At 42.2% G+C, this 20,474-nt stretch overlaps 2 protein-coding genes across 2 annotated transcripts in view; both read left to right on the forward strand.

Annotated features, from left to right (window-relative positions):
* LOC108414337 overlaps positions 1–20,474 on the forward strand; it is a 679,571-nt gene that overhangs the window by 56,643 nt on the left and 602,454 nt on the right.
* On the forward strand, positions 679–12,091 carry LOC119265433 (coiled-coil domain-containing protein 106-like). The gene is made up of 4 exons (XM_037546161.1): positions 679–774; positions 993–1,109; positions 9,842–10,024; positions 11,615–12,091. The coding sequence occupies exons 2-4, from the start codon at positions 1,004–1,006 to the stop codon at positions 11,920–11,922; spliced, it is 597 nt and encodes a 198-aa protein (XP_037402058.1). The 5' UTR covers positions 679–774; positions 993–1,003; the 3' UTR covers positions 11,923–12,091.

Here is a 20,474-nt window from a genome sequence, read left to right on the forward strand (position 1 = left end):
GAGGGGATGGTTTTCATGCATATTTTACCAAATGTCAATACAATGATATCTTGAGAATGCTGACACAGATAATGATGTATAGTGCTGTAAATATGTTCAACACATTCATATCATGTCAATAAAATGTAATTTATTTCATAAAACATCCTATGTCATATTGTGAGTACTGGCATAAGCTCTTCATAAATATTCAAGTAGTGCTTTATAAATACATTATTCAGTGCTTATGAATGCGTTATGAAGCTCTTATGTAGGTAGCCTTCAAATAAAGTGTTACCAAATCTTTTGTCACGTTTGATATTTGACGTTAACAAATAATGAAATATATTCCACATATAAATGACTTTTAACACTGAACATTGGGAGTGATTGTTTAATGGTTAAGGGTATTCAGCTAAATCAGCCAACGTTAGCATGTAGCTACATAGGACCCTGAGTCCAATAGAACACCAATAGCTAATCTAACTTGTAATTTTTTGATCTTACAGATAAAATGTGATTATAAAACTATGAAAATTAATTATAAGACTAGTTTTACTTCCTAAGTTAACAAACTAATCAAAGCTCTTGAAACTGCAAAGGAGGCGAGTAAATGTAATGTCCCTGGTGAAAAGGAGCACCATGAGGGTGAGTAACAGCTCATCAGTGTTGTGTATGAGAATAATTTTAAAAAGTTGAATATGATATTAATATTTTCCTGTCATTACAGTACTAGTTCAGACAAAGGACAAGGGTAGCTCGCCTGGATCAAGCAGAAGTGTCACATCAGACTTAGTAAGCAGTTAATGCTCTGTAGTCAACTAGCATAACAGTCTATAATGTGGTTAATTTACAGAAAATAAACCTTTAATTTTATATCACTGTCCTCTGATAAATAGTACAGCCTGAACATTTATTTCTATCAATTTTAATTGCTATAATTTTTTAAACATTGATTTATTCCTTTTATTTATTTATTCATGTATTTATTTGATGTTTGTGTTTTAATGCAGGTACATCTTCCATGTCTAAGTGTGAATTTCTTGAAGAGAAGCTACGATGGCAAGAACAAAAAATCAAGGATTTGGAGGATGAGAGAGACTTTCTCAGGGACCAGCTTAGGAACAAGGGTATCATTAGTTACCTTCATTATTGTGTTTGCTCCACTTGACTTGTTCAACTGCAACTAAGCTAAGCCCAGTACACACAAATACACACACAAACACACACACAAATACACACACACACACACACACACACACACACACACACACACACACACACACACACATCTAGGGGCAATTTAGCATGTCCAATTGGCCTGACTGCATGTCTTTGGACTGTGGGAGGAAACACACAAAGATATGGGGAGAACATGCAGACTCCACACAGAGAGGACCGTGGCTGCCCGGCCAGGGAATTGAACCCAGGGCCTCCTCGCTGTGAGGTGCTAGCGCGTGCCGCCCACTAAGCCCAGTAATTTCACTTAAAACATAATTTTGTTGTAAACCATCATTCAGCCAAGGTATTTTAATGGCAGCCAGTACCAAAGAAAATGATTTTTAAAAAATGTTATTACACCTTTGATAAGCAAAACGTTTATCAATGCATATCAATTTGAGTGTAATTGTTATGAAGGCTGAGGATTTGACTGTAGTTTCCGCCCGGACCGAATTCACCGCCGGACCGAACTCACGCGGATCGCGGCAGAAAGCGAGCATGCCGTGCAGACGGAGCGGGAGAGCAAGAGGGGGAGAGCAAGCGCCGCACAAGTAGAGAGCTGAAGGACTTTATTTACACTGATATGCGTGCATGACCTCATGTGAGTTAGCAGTTACAGTCGTTATGTAGCTTAAGTTAAACCTAACACAAGTCATAATGTGTGAGAGAGTTCATTGTTATACAGAGTGAGGTAATGCTTAGCAGAACGTTAATTATGTGCCTCGGGCACATCATTTTATGTGTTCACTGAAGTTCTTTAGCTGGTGCGAATTTCAGCGATTTTAGTGCATGTTTATGTAGAAGCTTGTAATCGTTTTTTCTCTTCTGTTTGTTTCGTAGACCATATCAGTTTCATATCATTTCAAGTCATCGTACCATCTCATATCAGCCTTTTATAAGCCTAACATCGAGTTACATTCGGATGCATGCTTTGCTGTTGGTTCTATGAGTCAACTTAAGAGTATATAAGACTGCTTTGAAGAAGCATGAGGGCTATGGATGATCTGCTGTCGTTCAGTAAAGCACAATTAAGTTCACACTGACTGCCGCGTATTTCCTGGGCTCTAATAGGCCTTCCCAGTTTGATGTCCACCTATGAGTAAATGGAAACAGCCCCTACGGTGGGATTAGAGAATTATAACAAACCTTTCCCACATTTTCTGGTCCTTCGAGCCGGATGGACATTTGCTGGTATCGTTGACGCCAGTCAGTGTAAACAGTCATGCAGTCTGTCCGCCCTAAGCGCTGTCCAGCTTACTTGCAAGATTATGAAGTAGCCATGGCAGGCTTTAATGAAACACCAGATCAGTTATTAACGGGAGCTGACGCAAGCCCCTTAGCAGTTACAGAACTGAACCATGTCTCATGCCCCTCACAACAGAGATGGAACACCATCATTGATGAGTGGCACCTCTCCCCTGAGCAGTCCATACACCAAGCGCACAGTGTTCTAGGCTCCAATTCCCAGTTCCTAGTTGGTAGAGAACCCTTTCAAACGATCTATCAAGCACAGATGGATGAAATTCATAGAGAAAATGTAAAGCTACACGAAACCCAGTGTGCAGTACGAGCTGATATAGCCCGTCTCCAGGCAGCGAAGGAGGATTTAGTCACACTAATGGAGAAAGCATGTCATCTTACACGTTCAGGCTCCCCCTTCGATTCAGAACCTGTCCGTCAGCAGCAGTCAGTCAAGTCATCTTGGACAGAAGAGGAGGAGTGGCCTGCTCCTCCTCCATGGATCTCCTCAGAGGTTGAAACCTCTGCTAGTGCTTATGAACCCCCTGCTCCTTCTCACAAGGGAGTTAACCCAGCTACTTCAACACCAAAGGTAGTTAACAGTGATAGCCACTCAAGACAAGTAGAGAAAATGGCGTCCTCTGACCCCAATGCTGTTAGCCCTGTATTGCACTACCCTGGTTCTGAGGCCCCCCAGTTAAGCTCTGAACCTACCGCCCATACTCTTGGTCATACTGCATGGCCAGTCCACAACCCCTCAGGAGTGGAGCGGTACTATAGAGGACCCCAACCTACCATTCCCTAATTTCGTAATAAAGACCCCAGTGAGTTCGCTCGCCTCAAGATGGCACTAGACAACCTCCTACCTCCAGATAGTACAGAGCTGTTCAAGTATCAGGTGTTAGTAGACCATCTTAAGATAGAAGAAGCCTGCCTGATAGCTGAATCCTACCTCCATTCGTCTACCCCCTACACTGACACCATCTTAGCCCTCCACGAGAGGTTTGGTCAGCCTCACCAAATTGCCCTCCAGAGGATAGCTCACATAATGGACCTACCCGATGTACAAGATGGCCATCCTTCGGCCTTTGAGAAATTTTCACTCCAGGTCCAGTCATTAGTTGGTATGCTGCGGACTCTGGGACCAGAAGGTAGTGTAGAGCTACAATGCAGGTCTCACGTGGCTAGACTTCTCAATAAGCTTCCCCCAAATCGTCGGGCAGATTTTCGCCACCATCTGCTGCATCACCCAAACACCGCATATACATTGGAAGGTTTAGCTGGATGGTGTCAGGAATATGAGAGTGAGCACACTAGGAGGGAGAGGCGAGCCAAGCCCGTCTTACAGGGCATTCAGCGTCACAAGCACACTACTGCCACCGTTCTAATTGGGGTAGAAAATGAAAGGAGTCAAACCAGCACTAATACTGGAGCTCCACCTAAGAGCCGACCTAAGTCACATTGTTTCTACTGCCAGAGCACCGAGCACCCCTTCAGCCAGTGCCCAGCCTTCCAAACCCTGACTAAGGACCAGGTAGCTAACTGGATCCGCCAGAACCGACGATGCTGGCGCTGCGGTCGGCTCCACCAAGCTGCCCATTGTGACCTACAGAAACCTTGTTCCTTCTGTAAGAGGAGACACTTAAGGATCCTTCACGCAGTGAATGACCAGCCCCAAAGGGATCAGCTGAAGGCCGAGTCCCACTTAGAGAACACATCCACCCAGCTGCTCTATTTGAATAAGCCTGTCAGCAATAATCGTGTACTGCTTAAGGTAGTGCGTGTCCTGCTTCATTGTGGAGAGTGCACCCTAGATACATTTGCCGTTCTAGATGATGGATCTGAGCGCACTATACTCCTACCAGAAGCCACAAGAATACTTGGGTTAAAGGGAACCCCTGAGAGCCTTACTTTGAGGACCATACGACATGACATTCAAATGCTAAATGGGTCTTCAGTGTCTTTCCAAATCTCTCCTTTCTCACAGCCCTGGAGACGCTACCAGGTGTCACAAGCTTTCACAGCTTCTCGGTTGGCCCTAGTAGATCATGCCTATCCAGTATCCAAATTACAGTCTCAGTACCGCCACTTATCAGGTCTTCCACTCCAGCCATTCGAGAGAGCCAAATCCCTTCTTCTAGTTGGTGCTGACCACCCTCACCTTATAACCCCCATCGAGCCAGTGAAGTTAGGTCCTCCAGGTGGACCTGCAGCCGTCCACACCAGACTGAGATGGACGCTTCAGGGACCTACTAGGCTGGTGGAACGAGGGTTATCTCCGCAGCAGTGTTTACACACTTCAGTGGTATCGGATACTGCAGAGCTATTCCAGTGTGTAGAGAAGTTATGGCGAGTTGACACTGTTCCGTTCCGTAGGGAACAGGACTGCACCCGTTCAAGACAAGACCACGACGCCATAGAAATGCTAGAAACAAAGACAGTTCGCATTGAAGTAGAGGGTATGTATCGTTATGCAACGCCTCTGTTACGTAAGCGAGATATTCCCCTGCTCTGTTCCTCAGAAGCTGCTGTGTTACCTAGGCTCAGGACCTTGGAGAGGAAGCTTGCTAAAGACCCTCAGAGTGCAGCGGCCTACCATGCTGAAATCCAGAAATTACTTCTATCAGGGTCAGTGATGAAGCTCAAAGAGAGGCCTCCCAATGAAAGAGAATCGTGGTTTATTCCACACCATATGGTCTCACACAATGCTAAGAATCGGATCGTATTCGATTGCTCCTTTCAGTCAGGTGGAATTAGCCTGAATGATGCCCTCCTTCCGGGGCCAAGCTTAGGCTCATCACTCCTTGGAGTTCTACTGCGTTTTAGAGAGCATGCAGTAGCCATTAGTGGAGACGTGCGAGCCATGTTCCACCAAGTTAGACTTCTGTCAGAGGACAGTCCACTCTTGAGGTTTATATGGCGGGACTTGAGACAAGAAGATCCACCTGATGTTTATGAGTGGAGAGTCTTACCTTTTGGAACAACATGCAGTCCATGCTGTGCAATCTATGCCCTGCAACGACATGTAAGGGAGAATAGTCAACCGGGTGAAGATGTGAGACTCTCAGTAGAGCGCAATTTCTACGTTGATAATTGTCTACAGAGCCTGCCCTCAGCTGAAGAGGCCAGGAAGCTGATTGACAAGCTGAGAGCATTACTCACAAGAGGAGGTTTTGAGTTAAGGCAGTGGTCGAGCAACGTGCAGTCAGTCACCAGTCACCTTCCAATTGAAGCTAGGTCAGGCAGCAGTGAACAGTGGCTGGCTCATGAGAATACTGAATCAGGAGAGGGAGCCCTAGGGCTCAGTTGGAACTGCCCCTTAGACATGTTGACATACAAGAGTTGGGTGATGAGTCATGGTCCAGCCACCATGAGAGTTATTTATAAAGTCCTAGCAAGTCAGTACGACCCTCTAGGGTACATCATTCCCTTTGTGACCCGTGCCAAGGTAATAGTCCAACGTCTGTGGGGGAAACGTCGTGGGTGGGATGACCCCCTTCTCCCAGGTGACTTGCTGCAAAGTTGGACCCGATGGGAAGAAGAGCTATCACTTTTACCCAAGATTCACTTGCCAAGATCCCATGTGCCACGGAGTGTCAACCAGGCAGAAGTTACTAGAGAGCTCCACATCTTCTGCGATGTGTCAGAGACAGCATACGGAGCAGTAGCTTACCTCCGTACAGTCGAATCATCAGGTACCACACACCTCTCATTTGTGATGGCACGGTCCAGGGTAGCGCCTAAAAGAACACTGTCCATACCGCGATTGGAGCTTTACGCAGCTGTAAGTGGAGCTCAGCTAGCTCAGTTGTTACAGAAGGAACTGACCTTACAGATACATGGCTGTGTCTGCTGGTCAGATTCAACTACTGTACTAGCATGGATCAAATCGGAGTCATGCAGGTTTAAGGTGTTCGTCGGTACCAGGATAGCCGAAATCCATGAAATCACAGATGCCTCAGATTGGCGCTATGTAGACTCAGAGCTGAATCCGGCCGATGATATCACTAGAGGGAAGACACTGATAGAACTGAGTAAACCCAGTAGGTGGACTCATGGGCCCCTGTTCCTCCTCCTAGGTGCAGAGAGCTGGCCAGCAGCCCCAGAAACGTGACATGAGCCTGACTCATCAGAGCTTCGTCGTTCGGTGTTCTGTGGTGCGATTTCCTCTACAGAGTTGAGTTATCAGCAGTTTGAGTCTTGGGAGGAACTCGTAGAGTCAGTGGTGCAGAAGCAACATGGGGTTCCCAGTTCTGGAGATGTTCCTACTGCAGAAGATTATACAAGAGCGGAGATGTTTATCCTGCAGCGAACGCAACAAGAATGTTTTGGCGAAGACCTGACCAGATTGAAGGCTGGTAAACCTTTGCTATGCAGTAGTCGCTTGCTCACCCTAGCGCCCAGCTTGGACGTAGGCAGCGACTTGATTCGAGTAGGTGGGCGACTGAGAGATAGCCAAAGAGCTAGATGCAGCCATTGTGCACCCCATTGTCTTGGATTCAGTTCACCCCGCCGTAAAGCTACTTATTCAGAAATATGATCAGAGCCTTCACCATCCTGGGGCTGAGAGAGTGTACGCAGAGATGAGGCGACGCTTCTGGATTCTTCGAAGCTGAGAGGCCATCCGTCGACACCAGCGAGCCTGTGTCGAGTGCCACAGATGGAGAGCTAAACCAGAAGTCCCCAAAATGGCAGACCTCCCGGAGTCTCGACTACGTTTGTTTAAGCCAGTGTTCTACTCCACTGGGACAGATTGTTTCGGACCTTTTGTGGTGAAGGTGGGTAGACGTTTGGAGAAACGATGGGGGATTCTCTTTAAGTGCTTGACCACCAAGGCCATACACATTGAGATACTCCACAGCCTGAGTACTGATTCATTTCTAATGTCCCTCAGAAGGTTCATAGCACGGCGAGGAATTCCCAAGGAATTATGGTCTGACCAAGGCACCAACTTCAAAGGAGGTGAGAAGGAGATTGAAGTAGCCTTCAAAGCCATGTCACCAGAATTGCAGTGTCTGTTGGCTAAGCAGCAGATTGCCTTTAATTTCAACCCTCCAGCGGCTCCTCACTTTGGAGGTGTGTGGGAGCGAGAGATTCGATCTATCAAAGAGGCGCTTTACAAGACTGTAGGAGCGCAACCAGTTCAAGAAGAGATCTTGCAAACGGTCCTTCTCGAGGTTGAGAACATTTTGAATTCCAGACCCTTAGGTTACGTATCATCTGACATAGCTGATACAGACCCAGTGACTCCCAATCTTCTGCTGATGGGGCGGCTTGATAGTGCCCTCCCCCAGGTGATCTATCCACAATCAGTTAAATTTAGTCAGCGGAAATGGAGACATGCACAAGTTCTCGCTGATCAGTTTTGGTCAGCTTTCATTCGGCATTACCTCCCCAGCCTGCAAGCTAGAGTCAAGTGGTTTAAGTCCTCTCCAGGGATACCAGTAGGAGCCGTGGTTCTGGTGGTGGACCCTCGGCAGGCGAGAGCGCAATGGCCTATCGGCAAGGTAGTGAAGGTGCACCCCAGTAGAGATGGTCAAGTGAGGTCTGTGGATGTTCTTATCCACAGTAAGGTCTATACTAGACCTGTAGCCAGACTCATCGTCCTTCCTGCAGTAGCTGGTAGAGACAACGACATGCCGCAGGATACATCCTCCAACTAAGTCAGCCTTTCCAGTGTTGTAAATCATGGGAGCGATTTAGGGGCGGCTGTTATGAAGGCTGAGGATTTGACTGTAGTTTCCGCCCGGACCGAATTCGCCGCCGGACCGAACTCACGCGGATCGCGGCAGAAAGCGAGCATGCTGCGCAGACGGAGCGGGAGAGCAAGAGGGGGAGAGCAAGCGTCGCACACGTAGAGAGCTGAAGGACTTTATTTACACTGATATGAGTGCATGACCTCATGTGAGTTAGCAGTTACAGTCGTTATGTAGCTTAAGTTAAACCTAACACAAGTCATAATGTGTGAGAGAGTTCATTGTTATACAGAGTGAGGTAATGCTTAGCAGAACGTTAATTATGTGCCTCGGGCACATCATTTTATGTGTTCACTGAAGTTCTTTAGCTGGTGCGAATTTCAGCGATTTTAGTGCATGTTTATGTAGAAGCTTGTAATCGTTTTTTCTCTTCTGTTTGTTTCGTAGACCATATCAGTTTCATATCATTTCAAGTCATCGTACCATCTCATATCAGCCTTTTATAAGCCTAACATCGAGTTACATTCGGATGCATGCTTTGCTGTCGGTTCTATGAGTCAACTTAAGAGTATATAAGACTGCTTTGAAGAAGCATGAGGGCTATGGATGATCTGCTGTCGTTCAGTAAAGCACAATTAAGTTCACACTGATTGCCGCGTATTTCCTGGGCTCTAATAGGCCTTCCCAGTTTGATGTCCACCTATGAGTAAATGGAAACAGCCCCTACGGTGGGATTAGAGAATTATAACAAACCTTTCCCACAGTAATAGATTATCTGTCTAATGAACTCACAGTATATTTTGGTAGCAGCAACTGTGAAACCTTGGTTTGAGAAAGAATGTAAATCTACAAAAGATACTAGTATACCTGTCACGGGTATAATTGCCTGATTGTGATTATAATGTTATTATATAATTTCAACTTATTTGAGCAGTCCACAGTTATTTTCCACAGTTATTAGTGGTCAGAATCATATACTTACATGACAACAAATAGAACATAAATTAGGTGCATTCTCTCCAGTTGGTTTGATACAAATGCATGTAAATGAAAGAAAGCAGAAAATGGAATTATTACAAATCAGGTGTCTTACGAAAAATAACAAACATTCTAACTTCTGACTGTTGTCATCCCTTTTGGAGGGTAGCAGCGAGTAATATTTGTTTGTTTGATGGTTATTAATAGCACCTTTAGAGCAGGAGTTCATTTTCCCAATTTTGGTGATCCAACACTATGCACATTTTTGTGCTTTGTCTCATCAAGCTTACCTCATTCAGAAAGTTTACTTCCTAACAAGTGCCTAAGTGCCTTATTTTTTGGGGCAGGTGTGTAGAGTAGAGAAAACAATGCAGAGCATAGGGTCTTCAGGACTGGCATTGGGAATCACTGCTTTAGCAATAGCAATGAGTAATGTTGTTTATTTGAGCTTCAGTTGTGTCTGTCAGCACCTGAAAGCCACCTAGTACTGACAGCCTGGAAGCAATTTACCAACTTTAGTACTTAATTGCATACAAAAATGTAAAAATGACAATTAATTTGTAATTCACAATTATCCATATATGATTGCAATTTGTTATCAGTTAAAATGTCAGGATTGCGACAGGTCTAGATGACAACTTGGCAGTTTGACAATATGACAAAAATTGTTTTAAAAAAATAAATAGAAAATTGAAATTAATCATAAAATGTGGTATGTTTGTACATAGGCATGCTTTCTGAAGTTATGAGTGAGGACACCAAAGCAAATCTTGGCCAAGCTGATTCCTTATCTGAGTCATCTGACTCTACCGGTATCAGTGACTCTTCAGAATCTGATCAGCCACTCAGAAAGGCAAAAAAGAAGAAGAAGCACATGGACATCAAAGTTGCAAAACCCGCCCATGCTAGAGGTGAGGTTAAATAGTCTGTCCTGAGCTGTATTGCTTTGGTTAGCTATGCAGGCACAGCAGGTGTTCTCATTTTGCTGAGCAACACTTTTATTTGTCTGAGCCGTGTCAGCCTGTGTAGTACCTAATTACACCTATAGACATTAAATAGACATTAACACACACATTATTTAAAAAATTATGCATCTTTCATTGAAAATTGTACAGAATTTGAAATGCTTACACTTGGCAGGTTTGGTTTATTTAAAACAGACCATGGAATGACTGCTCAAGTGAGAACACTGCTAATCAAACTCAAACTAATTAAGTCCTCCCAGGAGGTCTCAGTCACCTGCCAAGTGAACTCTGGTTCAGTCTATTTGAAATAAGAATGCAGTATGTATCTTAGATGTCTACACAGGTGAAACACAAGCTGAAACAGTATTCCCTCTCCGCAGACCTTCTTTGGTAACTGTAACAGACTTACTTCTGATGCTGTTTTGACATATGTATGCATCTTATCATCTTTTCACATGCTCTAAATTATAAAACAGATCTTGTTTTGCACATTCAGTTCCACTGTTAAATACTCCATATGCACATATGACCACATACATCAATTACATTGCGTATTAATTCAGCAAATTTCCTAAACTTTACAAAAGCAGTAAATTACTCAATGTACACAGGACATACATAAAACCCACAAGGTCAATTAGGCTAGTGTGCAACATGGTTCTGAAAGTTCCATGAACCCCTTAAAATCCCAGGCTTATTACAAAGGCTTAATATTCAGTAAGTACAGAGACTACAGTGCTGGCCAAGCCTTACTTAGGTTTCCTATGACCTGCTAAATCCACTGCTGTTATTTCTTATATCATTTTTGCTCATAACTGTGCTTACCTGTAAATGTAGTGGATCCAAGTGTGGAGCTTAACATGAGACCTCTCAAAAATTGAACCTTTTCAGATAGACCTCCGGATTGTGTGTTTGTTGTGGCACTTGTCACGACACACTGGCTGAGCTATTCTTAGGTTGTAGACGCATGTAATAAAACTATGTGTGATTTAAGGGATCGTGCGGATTGTGGGCAGGTTGAAAGAGTATTCGAAGAAAACTCGGTGAATGACATTTATTCTGAGGATGTGAGTGAATTATATACTGTTGTCATCATATCTTCATCAGTTTAGCATTGATTTTGAGATTATTTAAGACCATAAGTGTGATGTTAATACATAAAGACATCGTCGTCAGAAAAAACTCTTAAAAATCTTGACCTGACACCTCTGACTTTTAAAGTATCATTGCAAGCTTTACACTGCAAATCCCACAGTGCACTCATATTTGAACCATTTTTATTCTTCTTGTTCAGTAATGGCATTTCTTTCCGTTTTAACAACAAACATCTTATATAGCTTTATGCTGGACAGTGGATAACCTGAAAAGTCTGTTGCTGGTATCATAGTGGCATGCTTCTCATACTAGGCTTGAAAGCTTGACAGACATAGTAAAAGCCAACTAGGGCGATGGAGTTTAACAAACATAAAGAGGTATATTTCTTGAATGGACTTGATCTTTTTCATATTTATTCTAACTGATAATTGGTTTTTACAGCCCAAGGACCTGAGGAGGTCATCAAACGATACCGCAAGGTGCTGAAGACCTTTAGCAAGGAGCGCACTATGTCCGAAGCATTCAGCCGACATCATGTTGACCGTGGAACAATTGCTTTTACTGCAGCAATTGCAGAACTTGCCATTGTTGATCCCAACAACACCCATGAAAGTCTTGCATCTACCTCAACAAAGGAGACCTTGGCTGCATTTGCAAAAAAATGTGCAGCCAACATCACAGAAGAAACAAAGAATAAAATACAAGACATGAAGGCAAAGGGACAGCTACTTCCCATTCGGTGGAAATAAGCTGTATATATCAAGCCAAAGAGACTTCACTGTTCACACTGTGAATAACTAGCAGAATTTCTTTTTTTGATAATGCCAATTTGACTGTTATGAGCCTGTTTGGAAACTGTAGTTAATTGCAGCAAGTTGAGTTAATTTTATGATTTGCTCATTTATAAATATAGCTGGTATAGGCCAGTAAGAATTGTTATAGTCACTTCAGCCAGTTTTTCAGTTAACATTTTTCTTCTAGCAGTTGAGTGTATATCTCTAACAGCAAAATAAAATGGTTTGAATTACATGACAAATATCTGTAAGCATGTTTTTTTCATTATATCACCCTGAGAAATGACAACATGCATTTTTACAACATAACATCCATTTAAGATCTGTGAATGGAACACAGGTAAAGTATTCAGATTTTTCGGCTACTAGAAAGTCATGAAATTATCTTCACTTTATGTATTGTACACAAATTGACTTATTGAAACTCTATTTAGCACTTTTTAGCCTTTAATTAGAGCTGATCATAACTCCACTTTAGAATATGGAACAAATCCTGAAGCATTAGTGACTTATTAAACTCTTATTAGCTCTAAAGAAGCAATAAACTCCAATAAACTCTAATGATACATTGATGCTATCCAGAACCTGTAGAAATCACATTCTGCCAATTGTACACTGATAAGATGATAATATAGGTGATAATTCATGCTCAGTAATTCAGCATAATAAGGCATGAAGAAAGTGCTTATTGTGAGTTATAATGACTAATAAGGCAATTATTTATGATTTTCATGTAACAGATCTCTAATTATGTGCTAATACAGATCATAATAAAGATTAATACATAGTGAATAAACTATTTAGAAGTGCCTAATTCAGGCTTTATTGAACAAATAATAAGACCTTAATAAGCCACCAATGTGTGTTCCTTAAAATAAAGTGCTACCGAATAACCACAACTGTTTCAGAACAACTTCAGTCCAATCCCTCAGCGAGTAAACGTTAGAGATGATTTACAGAGAGATGATTTTTAAAAGTCCTGGGCTGTTGGAGATTCAGGGTGAATTCAGCCAAAGCTACTGCTCTTTTAGTGACCGGAGCCGATGAAACAGCTATTATTAATACTTAGCACAGTGCTACTCTTTCAATATTTGTCTGTGTTGGACTGACTGACTGAAGCCACGTCAAACCCACCGTTTCCCAACTGGATTGAAGCCAAATGTGTTAATCTTGGATTCTGGCCATGTGACTCAGATTCACCAGTTCACCAGTCATGCAGTTGTCTGCATTTTGATTTGTGAATTGACCTCTAGTCTTTAACTTGACTAGCAGAGCTTTCCTGCTTGTGTTGACTATGTTTCATGGAAGAGCCAAAGTAAGGCTACTGCCTCTCACTCCCCAATGTTACACATTCTCATTGTGTATTTCAATAAAACTGGTGTTTTTGTAATATTACTGCTGTCCTGCTAATTAATACAAACCACAAATAATGTAGAAGGTGCAAGTTATTCATGAATCTATGTATTTCTTATCAGGTCTCCTGAAGCAGCTCAGCCGCATAAGACTTTAAGAAGATGCACATTCCTGAACGCTTACATAGAAAACTCCAGACAGTATTACAGTATGTATCTGTACACATTGTTTGCAGGTAATTCAATAATCCTCACAACAGTTTACAGAATATTAAGAATTGTTTTTAAATTAAGAAAAAAGGACAAGCTTCTAACAAAGAGGAGAAGTGTTCCACCAATTTCCAGTCAATATTCCCATTAACTGTTCATGTACAGACGTCTTTTGAAACACAGGGAAAAACGGGCTGTACTGAGGCCCCATTGTGCCAACTTCTGACTGGGGCATTGACTTTAAATACAGAACTACACTCGTTCCCTTACAGCACAAGCAGTGTACAACAGAATGTGCCACTGCAGCTCTGTTAAACAATCAGGCTCACCTACAAGCCAAACAAAGTTTGTGTAATTGTTCCTGCTGAACCAAAGCCAAGCAGGTAGGAAATGTGTCCCAGCACTGTTGGTTTCTGAGAACCATCTCTCTGCAAACACTACAGCAGAATGTTTCTGCCTGTTTGGAGTTTTTTATTCAGTAATATAGCCTGGTGTTGTAGAAGCACATCGCCAGCTCTGAAAAACACACCGATGTTCACGTTTCTTTCCTGCCCTGGTCAGTCCCATTCCTTATTTCTGGGCTTTTCTTTATCCCGCACTGAGCTGGAATCCTGGTCAAATATCAGTAATTCTGCTTCTAAAATACAGCACTTACAGTTTAATCAAAACCTGGCGCTGAATCTGGTGAATTAGTCCAGCGTTTTGATTCCTCTGCACTTCCTCTGTGGGCTGCTCCTGGACTTGGAAAGTGATTGACAGGCAGGGAGGACCAAGTCCTTATAGACCAAGTCCTCCTGATTGGTTTGTTACACTAGATGAATTTTTAGTTTCAGAGACCAGATCAGTCACAGAGATGTTTTTCCTCAGAGCATTTTAATCATCACTATGAAGATGTAAAGAGAATTTAGCTAAAATGGTCTAAATAAAGAATTCATCAGATTTGATTCATCACAAATCATGAATCAAATAAAATGGCTGATTCTTAGGATGATGAAAGTATATATTCATCTGCAGAATGAGGTTTTGGCATTGAGCAGTAAAACTACATGGACTTCTTCTTACATTCTATCCTAATTTGAAGATGCTTTTACAAAAACAAACACCAAGATTTTCTTTCTTTCTAGCACTTACTGAACAATAATCCTTAAGATTTGGGCTTGTAAACTGGGGTGGAAAGTCAGAAAAATACCTTTGGTGGAATAAAATCTTTGGGGACTTGCAACCTAACCAAGCAGGAGGACCTCCAGAGGTTTAACACCTGAAGCCAAGTGATTAAAGAAGTAGAATCATGTGTTCTTCTGCCTAATTGGAATGAAAACGTAGCTTTTTGTGAATAAGACTGGTGATGACTGATAAACAGAGAGTGTTTTATCTTTTTCCTAACAAGCCTTAGTGTGTAGCCACTGCCAGAAACAAGACGATCAAACAGAATTTTCTGTCCAACTGCCGCGATGGCAGCATCTATCTGGAAAGGAGTTAAATACAATGCAGTACACTACAGCACATTACAATCCACTAGAGTACAACACATTACAATACACTAGAGTACAATACAAACAATACAATACACTAGAGTACAACACAACACATTACAATCCATACATTAGAGTACAATACAATACACTAGAGTACAATACAATACACTACAATACAATAAAATACACTAGAGTACAATACAATACACTACAATACAATAAAATACACTAGAGTACAATACAATACAATATACTAGAGTACAATACACTAGAGTACACTACAACACATTACAATCAATACACTAGAGTACAATACATTACAATACACTAAAGTACAATACACTAGATACAATACAACACATTACAATCAATACACTAGGGTACAATACAATAAACTACACTACAATACAATACAATACAATCCACTAGAGTACAATACATTACAATACAATACAATACATTACAATACACTAGAGTACAATACAATCCAATACACGAACGTCCAATACAACACATTACAATACACTAGAGTACACTACAACACATTACAATCAATACACTAGAGTACAATACATTACAATACACTAAAGTACAATACACTAGATACAATACAACACATTACAATCAATACACTAGGGTACAATACAATAAACTACACTACAATACAATACAATACAATCCACTAGAGTACAATACATTACAATACAATACAATACATTACAATACACTAGAGTACAATACAATCCAATACACGAACGTCCAATACAACACATTACAATACACTAGAGTACACTACAACACATTACAATCAATACACTGGAGTACAGTACAATACACTACAATACAATACACTAGAGTACAATACAACACAATACATTACAATACACCAGAGTACAATACAATACAATACAATACAATATACTAGAGTACAATACAATACAATCCAATACACGAACGTCCAGTACAACACATTACAATACACTAGAGTACAATACAACACAATAAAATACGCTACAATCAATACTTTACTCAGAGCTGTGTAAAGAGACGGTCTTCAGTCTGCGTTTGAAGACCGTGAGAGACTCTGCTGTTCGGACAGCCAGTGGGAGTTCATTCCCCCACCTGGGCTCCAGTACGGAGAACATTCTCCACGCTGGTCTTCCACGCGCCTTGAAGGATGGCGGGTCAAGCCGAGCTGTACTCGAAGCTCGAAGGGCTCGTGGTTCAGTTGGTTCATAAACTTCACTATTGAGGAAACTTTGATAAAATATGTCCTTCAGTCATCATTAATAAAAGGTTTGCATTCGTTTAGAAACTATTAAAATAGAGTATAGAGTCATTGTAACTACGGCCAAGGCTGTCTTAGGTAGGAAAACAGGCAAGAGGATGTCTGTACCAGGCATTCTCGCAGCGCTAGAAAGCCTTGAGAGATGAGCAGATATGAGCTGTAAGAAATACGGCCTTTCTATTAAAAGCAAGCCAGCTTTTAGTGAGGAAGCAGATAAGCAGCGAGCAGGAAGGGGGCGTAACTCTTAAGGAGTTATGAAGATGCCCAGCTCAGAGTTGAGAAAGCCATTATGGAGAAGTCGTAAAAATGATCCTTGTCAAACGAAGATCAAGGCATCAAAAAGTAAATTTAACATAGTGAATATAATGATAGCCAATGGGAACCTTAGGATGGTCAGAGAGGAGGAGTGAAGACAATTTCACAGCATTTGGCTGACGCTCTTCTCCAGAGCAACTTACAGTTTGATCATTTTACACAGATAGGCCAAGGTGGTGTTAGGAGTCTTGCCCAAGGACCCTTATTGGTGTAGTGTAGGGTCTTTGCCAAGGTGGGGATTGAACCCCAGTCTACAAGGCAGAGGTGTTACCCACTACACCAACCAACCAACCAACCAAGACCCAGGGAGGGGCAATGAGCATATTGAAAAAACATTATAAAAACTGATGTAATGTGTTGAATCTTCGCATTTTGGTGATCCAGGAGCCGACTCGTCTTACTTAATAAATGAAGAGGGCCTTCTCTTTCCTCAGCAGAACATCGGCTGACGTTTGGTTTTTCATTTTTCTTTAATCTTCTGCGAGAATGCTTTTCAATCTTTTTGACTGTATTATCTTTTTAATATTTTGCAAGAATCCTTTGATTTTAATTATCCTTTTGTGCATTAGAGAGTAGGATAAAGTAGCACTACAACTTAACTTAGAATTAACTGAATAAATGATTAAATGAACGCTTTTCATCCATCATCTGGCACTCGGGGTCGGAGGGTGAGGCGCTCTGAGCCCCGACACTATGTAATGATGTGTATGTTATAACCCTTGTGTAATTACAACAGACGGAGTAGGCCGTTATAACTATTAAGATACACACGTGTAATTACATGAGATGTACTTCTGTAATCCGTCTATAACAGTGACTATATCATTAGACGTTACATTGTTGTTCACATGGAACAATGTATAATAAGTATAATAGTAACGATGGACAGTGGAGTAGATTCAGAAATTATCGTGCAATAGAAAAACACCATTTCATTAGATTAACTGTTAACCTGGCTTTCTCTGATTTTAGTGGAACTGAGGAAAGATCAGGCTCCCCTGTGTCCAGCTGTGGGCCCTTGAAGAGTGATCGGTCAATGTCAGAAACTCTAAACTTCACAGGGGGGTCAGCCCCTCAGGAACGGTAGTTCTTCCACTTCACTGCTCTTCATAATTTCATTTTCCGATGCATTAATATGCTTAGAAATTAGACTGTTAGACTGATTTCCAGCAAGGATTTTATTTGAAATATCAGTTTTTGTCTCAGGGACATTTCATAAACAAATGGAGGAATTTACTCGTTAACATATCTTCAGTCTTGTAGTTAATTTAGACTGTATTTTAAAGGAGAATGACTAAGATTAAATTTAAGAATCTGTGAAAATTTATAATCTCTTTCATTCTGAAACGGTGCAAAGAGGAGACCAAGAAAGAAGTTCAAATTACACGTTATTCTTCATTTCAGAACAAAAGCTATTATGATTTGTTTTCGTTAATAAACATCAATGTTCGTGTTAAGGCAGGCAGTCATCGGTTCAGTTAGTCAGCAATGATCCTAATAAGACATCCTAAAGATGTCCATTACAGTCACTGTGAGTCCGGCCCAAAACCTCAGATGGTCTCAGTTAATCCCCTCAGTTAAGTCACATTTCACCCAGATCCAGAGTGGATTGTTTAGAGTCCTGGTCCCTTTCCGTGGTTCATTCTCATGCTGTCAGGAAGTTTGTCTATTGGGTTTTTGTTCCTCTCGTGCTTCTTCCTGTGCTTGGATACAACTATCTGCTATAGATGCAACTATATTCCCTTGAATACAGCTATCTGCTGGCGGCACAGGCTGGACCTGATCCTGAATGTTGCTGATGCCCTGTCCCACCATCCATAAGCTGCTAAGGAGCACTGCTACTGTGCCCACCTTAAAGAGAAAGTGGAGAGGAGCACCGCTGCAGCTGCCACCACTGCCACCGGTCTTCATGCGGTGAGCCCCCAGGAGTTTCTTCAGGCCTGGGACGAAGATGCCTAACTCTCCTGGGCATGTGGATGGCTACAGGCAGGGTGAAAACCAGATTTAATTTAATGTTCAAACAGATTTTATTGTTTTTTGCAAATATTCACTCATTTTGAATTTGATGCCTGAAACACATTCCAAAGAAGTTGGGACAGGGGCAACAAAAGACTGGGAAAGTTGAGGAATGCTCAAAAACGACCTGTTTCGAGGTTCACCACTTTGTGAACAACTGCGTGAGTAAATAGTCCAACAGTTTAAGAACAACGTTTCTCAACGTGCAACTGCAGGAATTTAGGGATTCATCATCTACAGTCCATAATATCATCAAAAGATTCAGAGAATCTGGAGAAATCTCTGCAGGTAAGCGGCAAGGAAGAAAACCAACACTGAATGCCCGTGACCTTCGACCCCTCAGGCGGCACTGCATTAAAAACCCACATCATTCTGTAACGGATATTTCCACATGGGCTCAGGAACACTTCGGAAAACCACTGTCAGTGAACTCAGTTCGTCGCTCCACCTACAAGTGCAAGTTAAAACTCTGCCATGCAAAGCTAAGCCACATATCAACACCACCCAGAAACGCCGCCGGCTTCTCTGGGCCGAGCTCATCTGAGATGGACTGACGCAGAGTGGAAAAGTGTCCTGTGGTCTGACGCGTCCACACTTCACACTGTTTCTGGAAATCATGGACGTCGAGTCCTCCGGGCCAAAGAGGAAAAGGACTGTCTGGATTGTTTTCAGCTCAAAGTTCAAAAGCCAGCACTTCTGATGGTGGGGGGGGTGTGTTAGTGCCCATGGCAGGGGTAACCTGCACATCTGTGAAGGCACCATTAATGCTGAAAGGTACATACAGGTTTTGGAGCAAGATCTGCTGCCATCCAAGCAGCGTCTTTTTCAGTGACGCCCTGCTTATTTCAGCAAGACGATGCCAAGCCACATTCTGCACGTGTTACAACAGCGTGGCTTCGTAGTAAAAGAGTGCGGGTACTAGACTGGCCTGCCTGCAGTCCAGACCGTCTCCCATTGAAAATGTGTGGCGCATTATGAAGCTCAAAATACGACAGCGGAGCCCCCGGACTGCTGAGCAACTGAAGCTGTACATCAAGCAGGAATGGGAATTCCACTTACAAAGCTTCAACAATCAGTGTCCTCAGTTCCCAAACGCTTATTGAGTGTTAAAGGAAAGGTGATGTAACACAGTGGGAAACACGCCCCGTCCCAACTTCTTTGGAACGTGTTGAATGAATGGCACAGTTTAAGTAATTGTAATGTTTGCATGTGTAGTTCTGATGTATGTCAGAGATGCTTCTATGGCTGCTTGGACGCAGTGCCACACAATTCTTAATCTCTATGGTACTGAACCCAGAATGCTTCAGGGCAGCAGGTAAAAGGGGTTTTCCTATAGCTGCAGTAAGATTATGTAATGTTCCCATTTAAGTTCACCAGTAAACGCTGTGAAACCCGTTACTCAGAGGCCTCTGTGGTCGTCTGTACACAGAGCGTAAATAACAGGACAGTAAGCCGAGAATCACATCTAACAATGGTTCATCATTTGGAAAGCTTGTATTCGCCCACCCCCTGCAGGGAGAACTGTCTACTGTACTGAGCAGCAGGAAACAAATCACACGATGTTCAAATCACAAGAGTTGCAGGTCTAATTTTCACATTATTCTCAGTTGTTTTGATGTTTGAGCAGAGAAATTAAACCTAATAGAGCCTGTGAACTGGCGCTTTGGCACATCCAGCATTCAAGCCCAGAGAAATGAATGTGCAGTCTGCACATTCAGCTGATAGTGATCCATATTGTTCACTAGAAATTACATTGTGGGAGATTCTGGAATCACTCTGGAATTCTGGAATTCCATTACATGATTCAAACACTAAGAGAAAATTGGCAGACGTCCTCAATAATCCCTAAAA

This window comes from Pygocentrus nattereri, chromosome 16, assembly GCF_015220715.1.
Source record: "Pygocentrus nattereri isolate fPygNat1 chromosome 16, fPygNat1.pri, whole genome shotgun sequence".
NCBI classification, from domain to species: domain Eukaryota; kingdom Metazoa; phylum Chordata; class Actinopteri; order Characiformes; family Serrasalmidae; genus Pygocentrus; species Pygocentrus nattereri.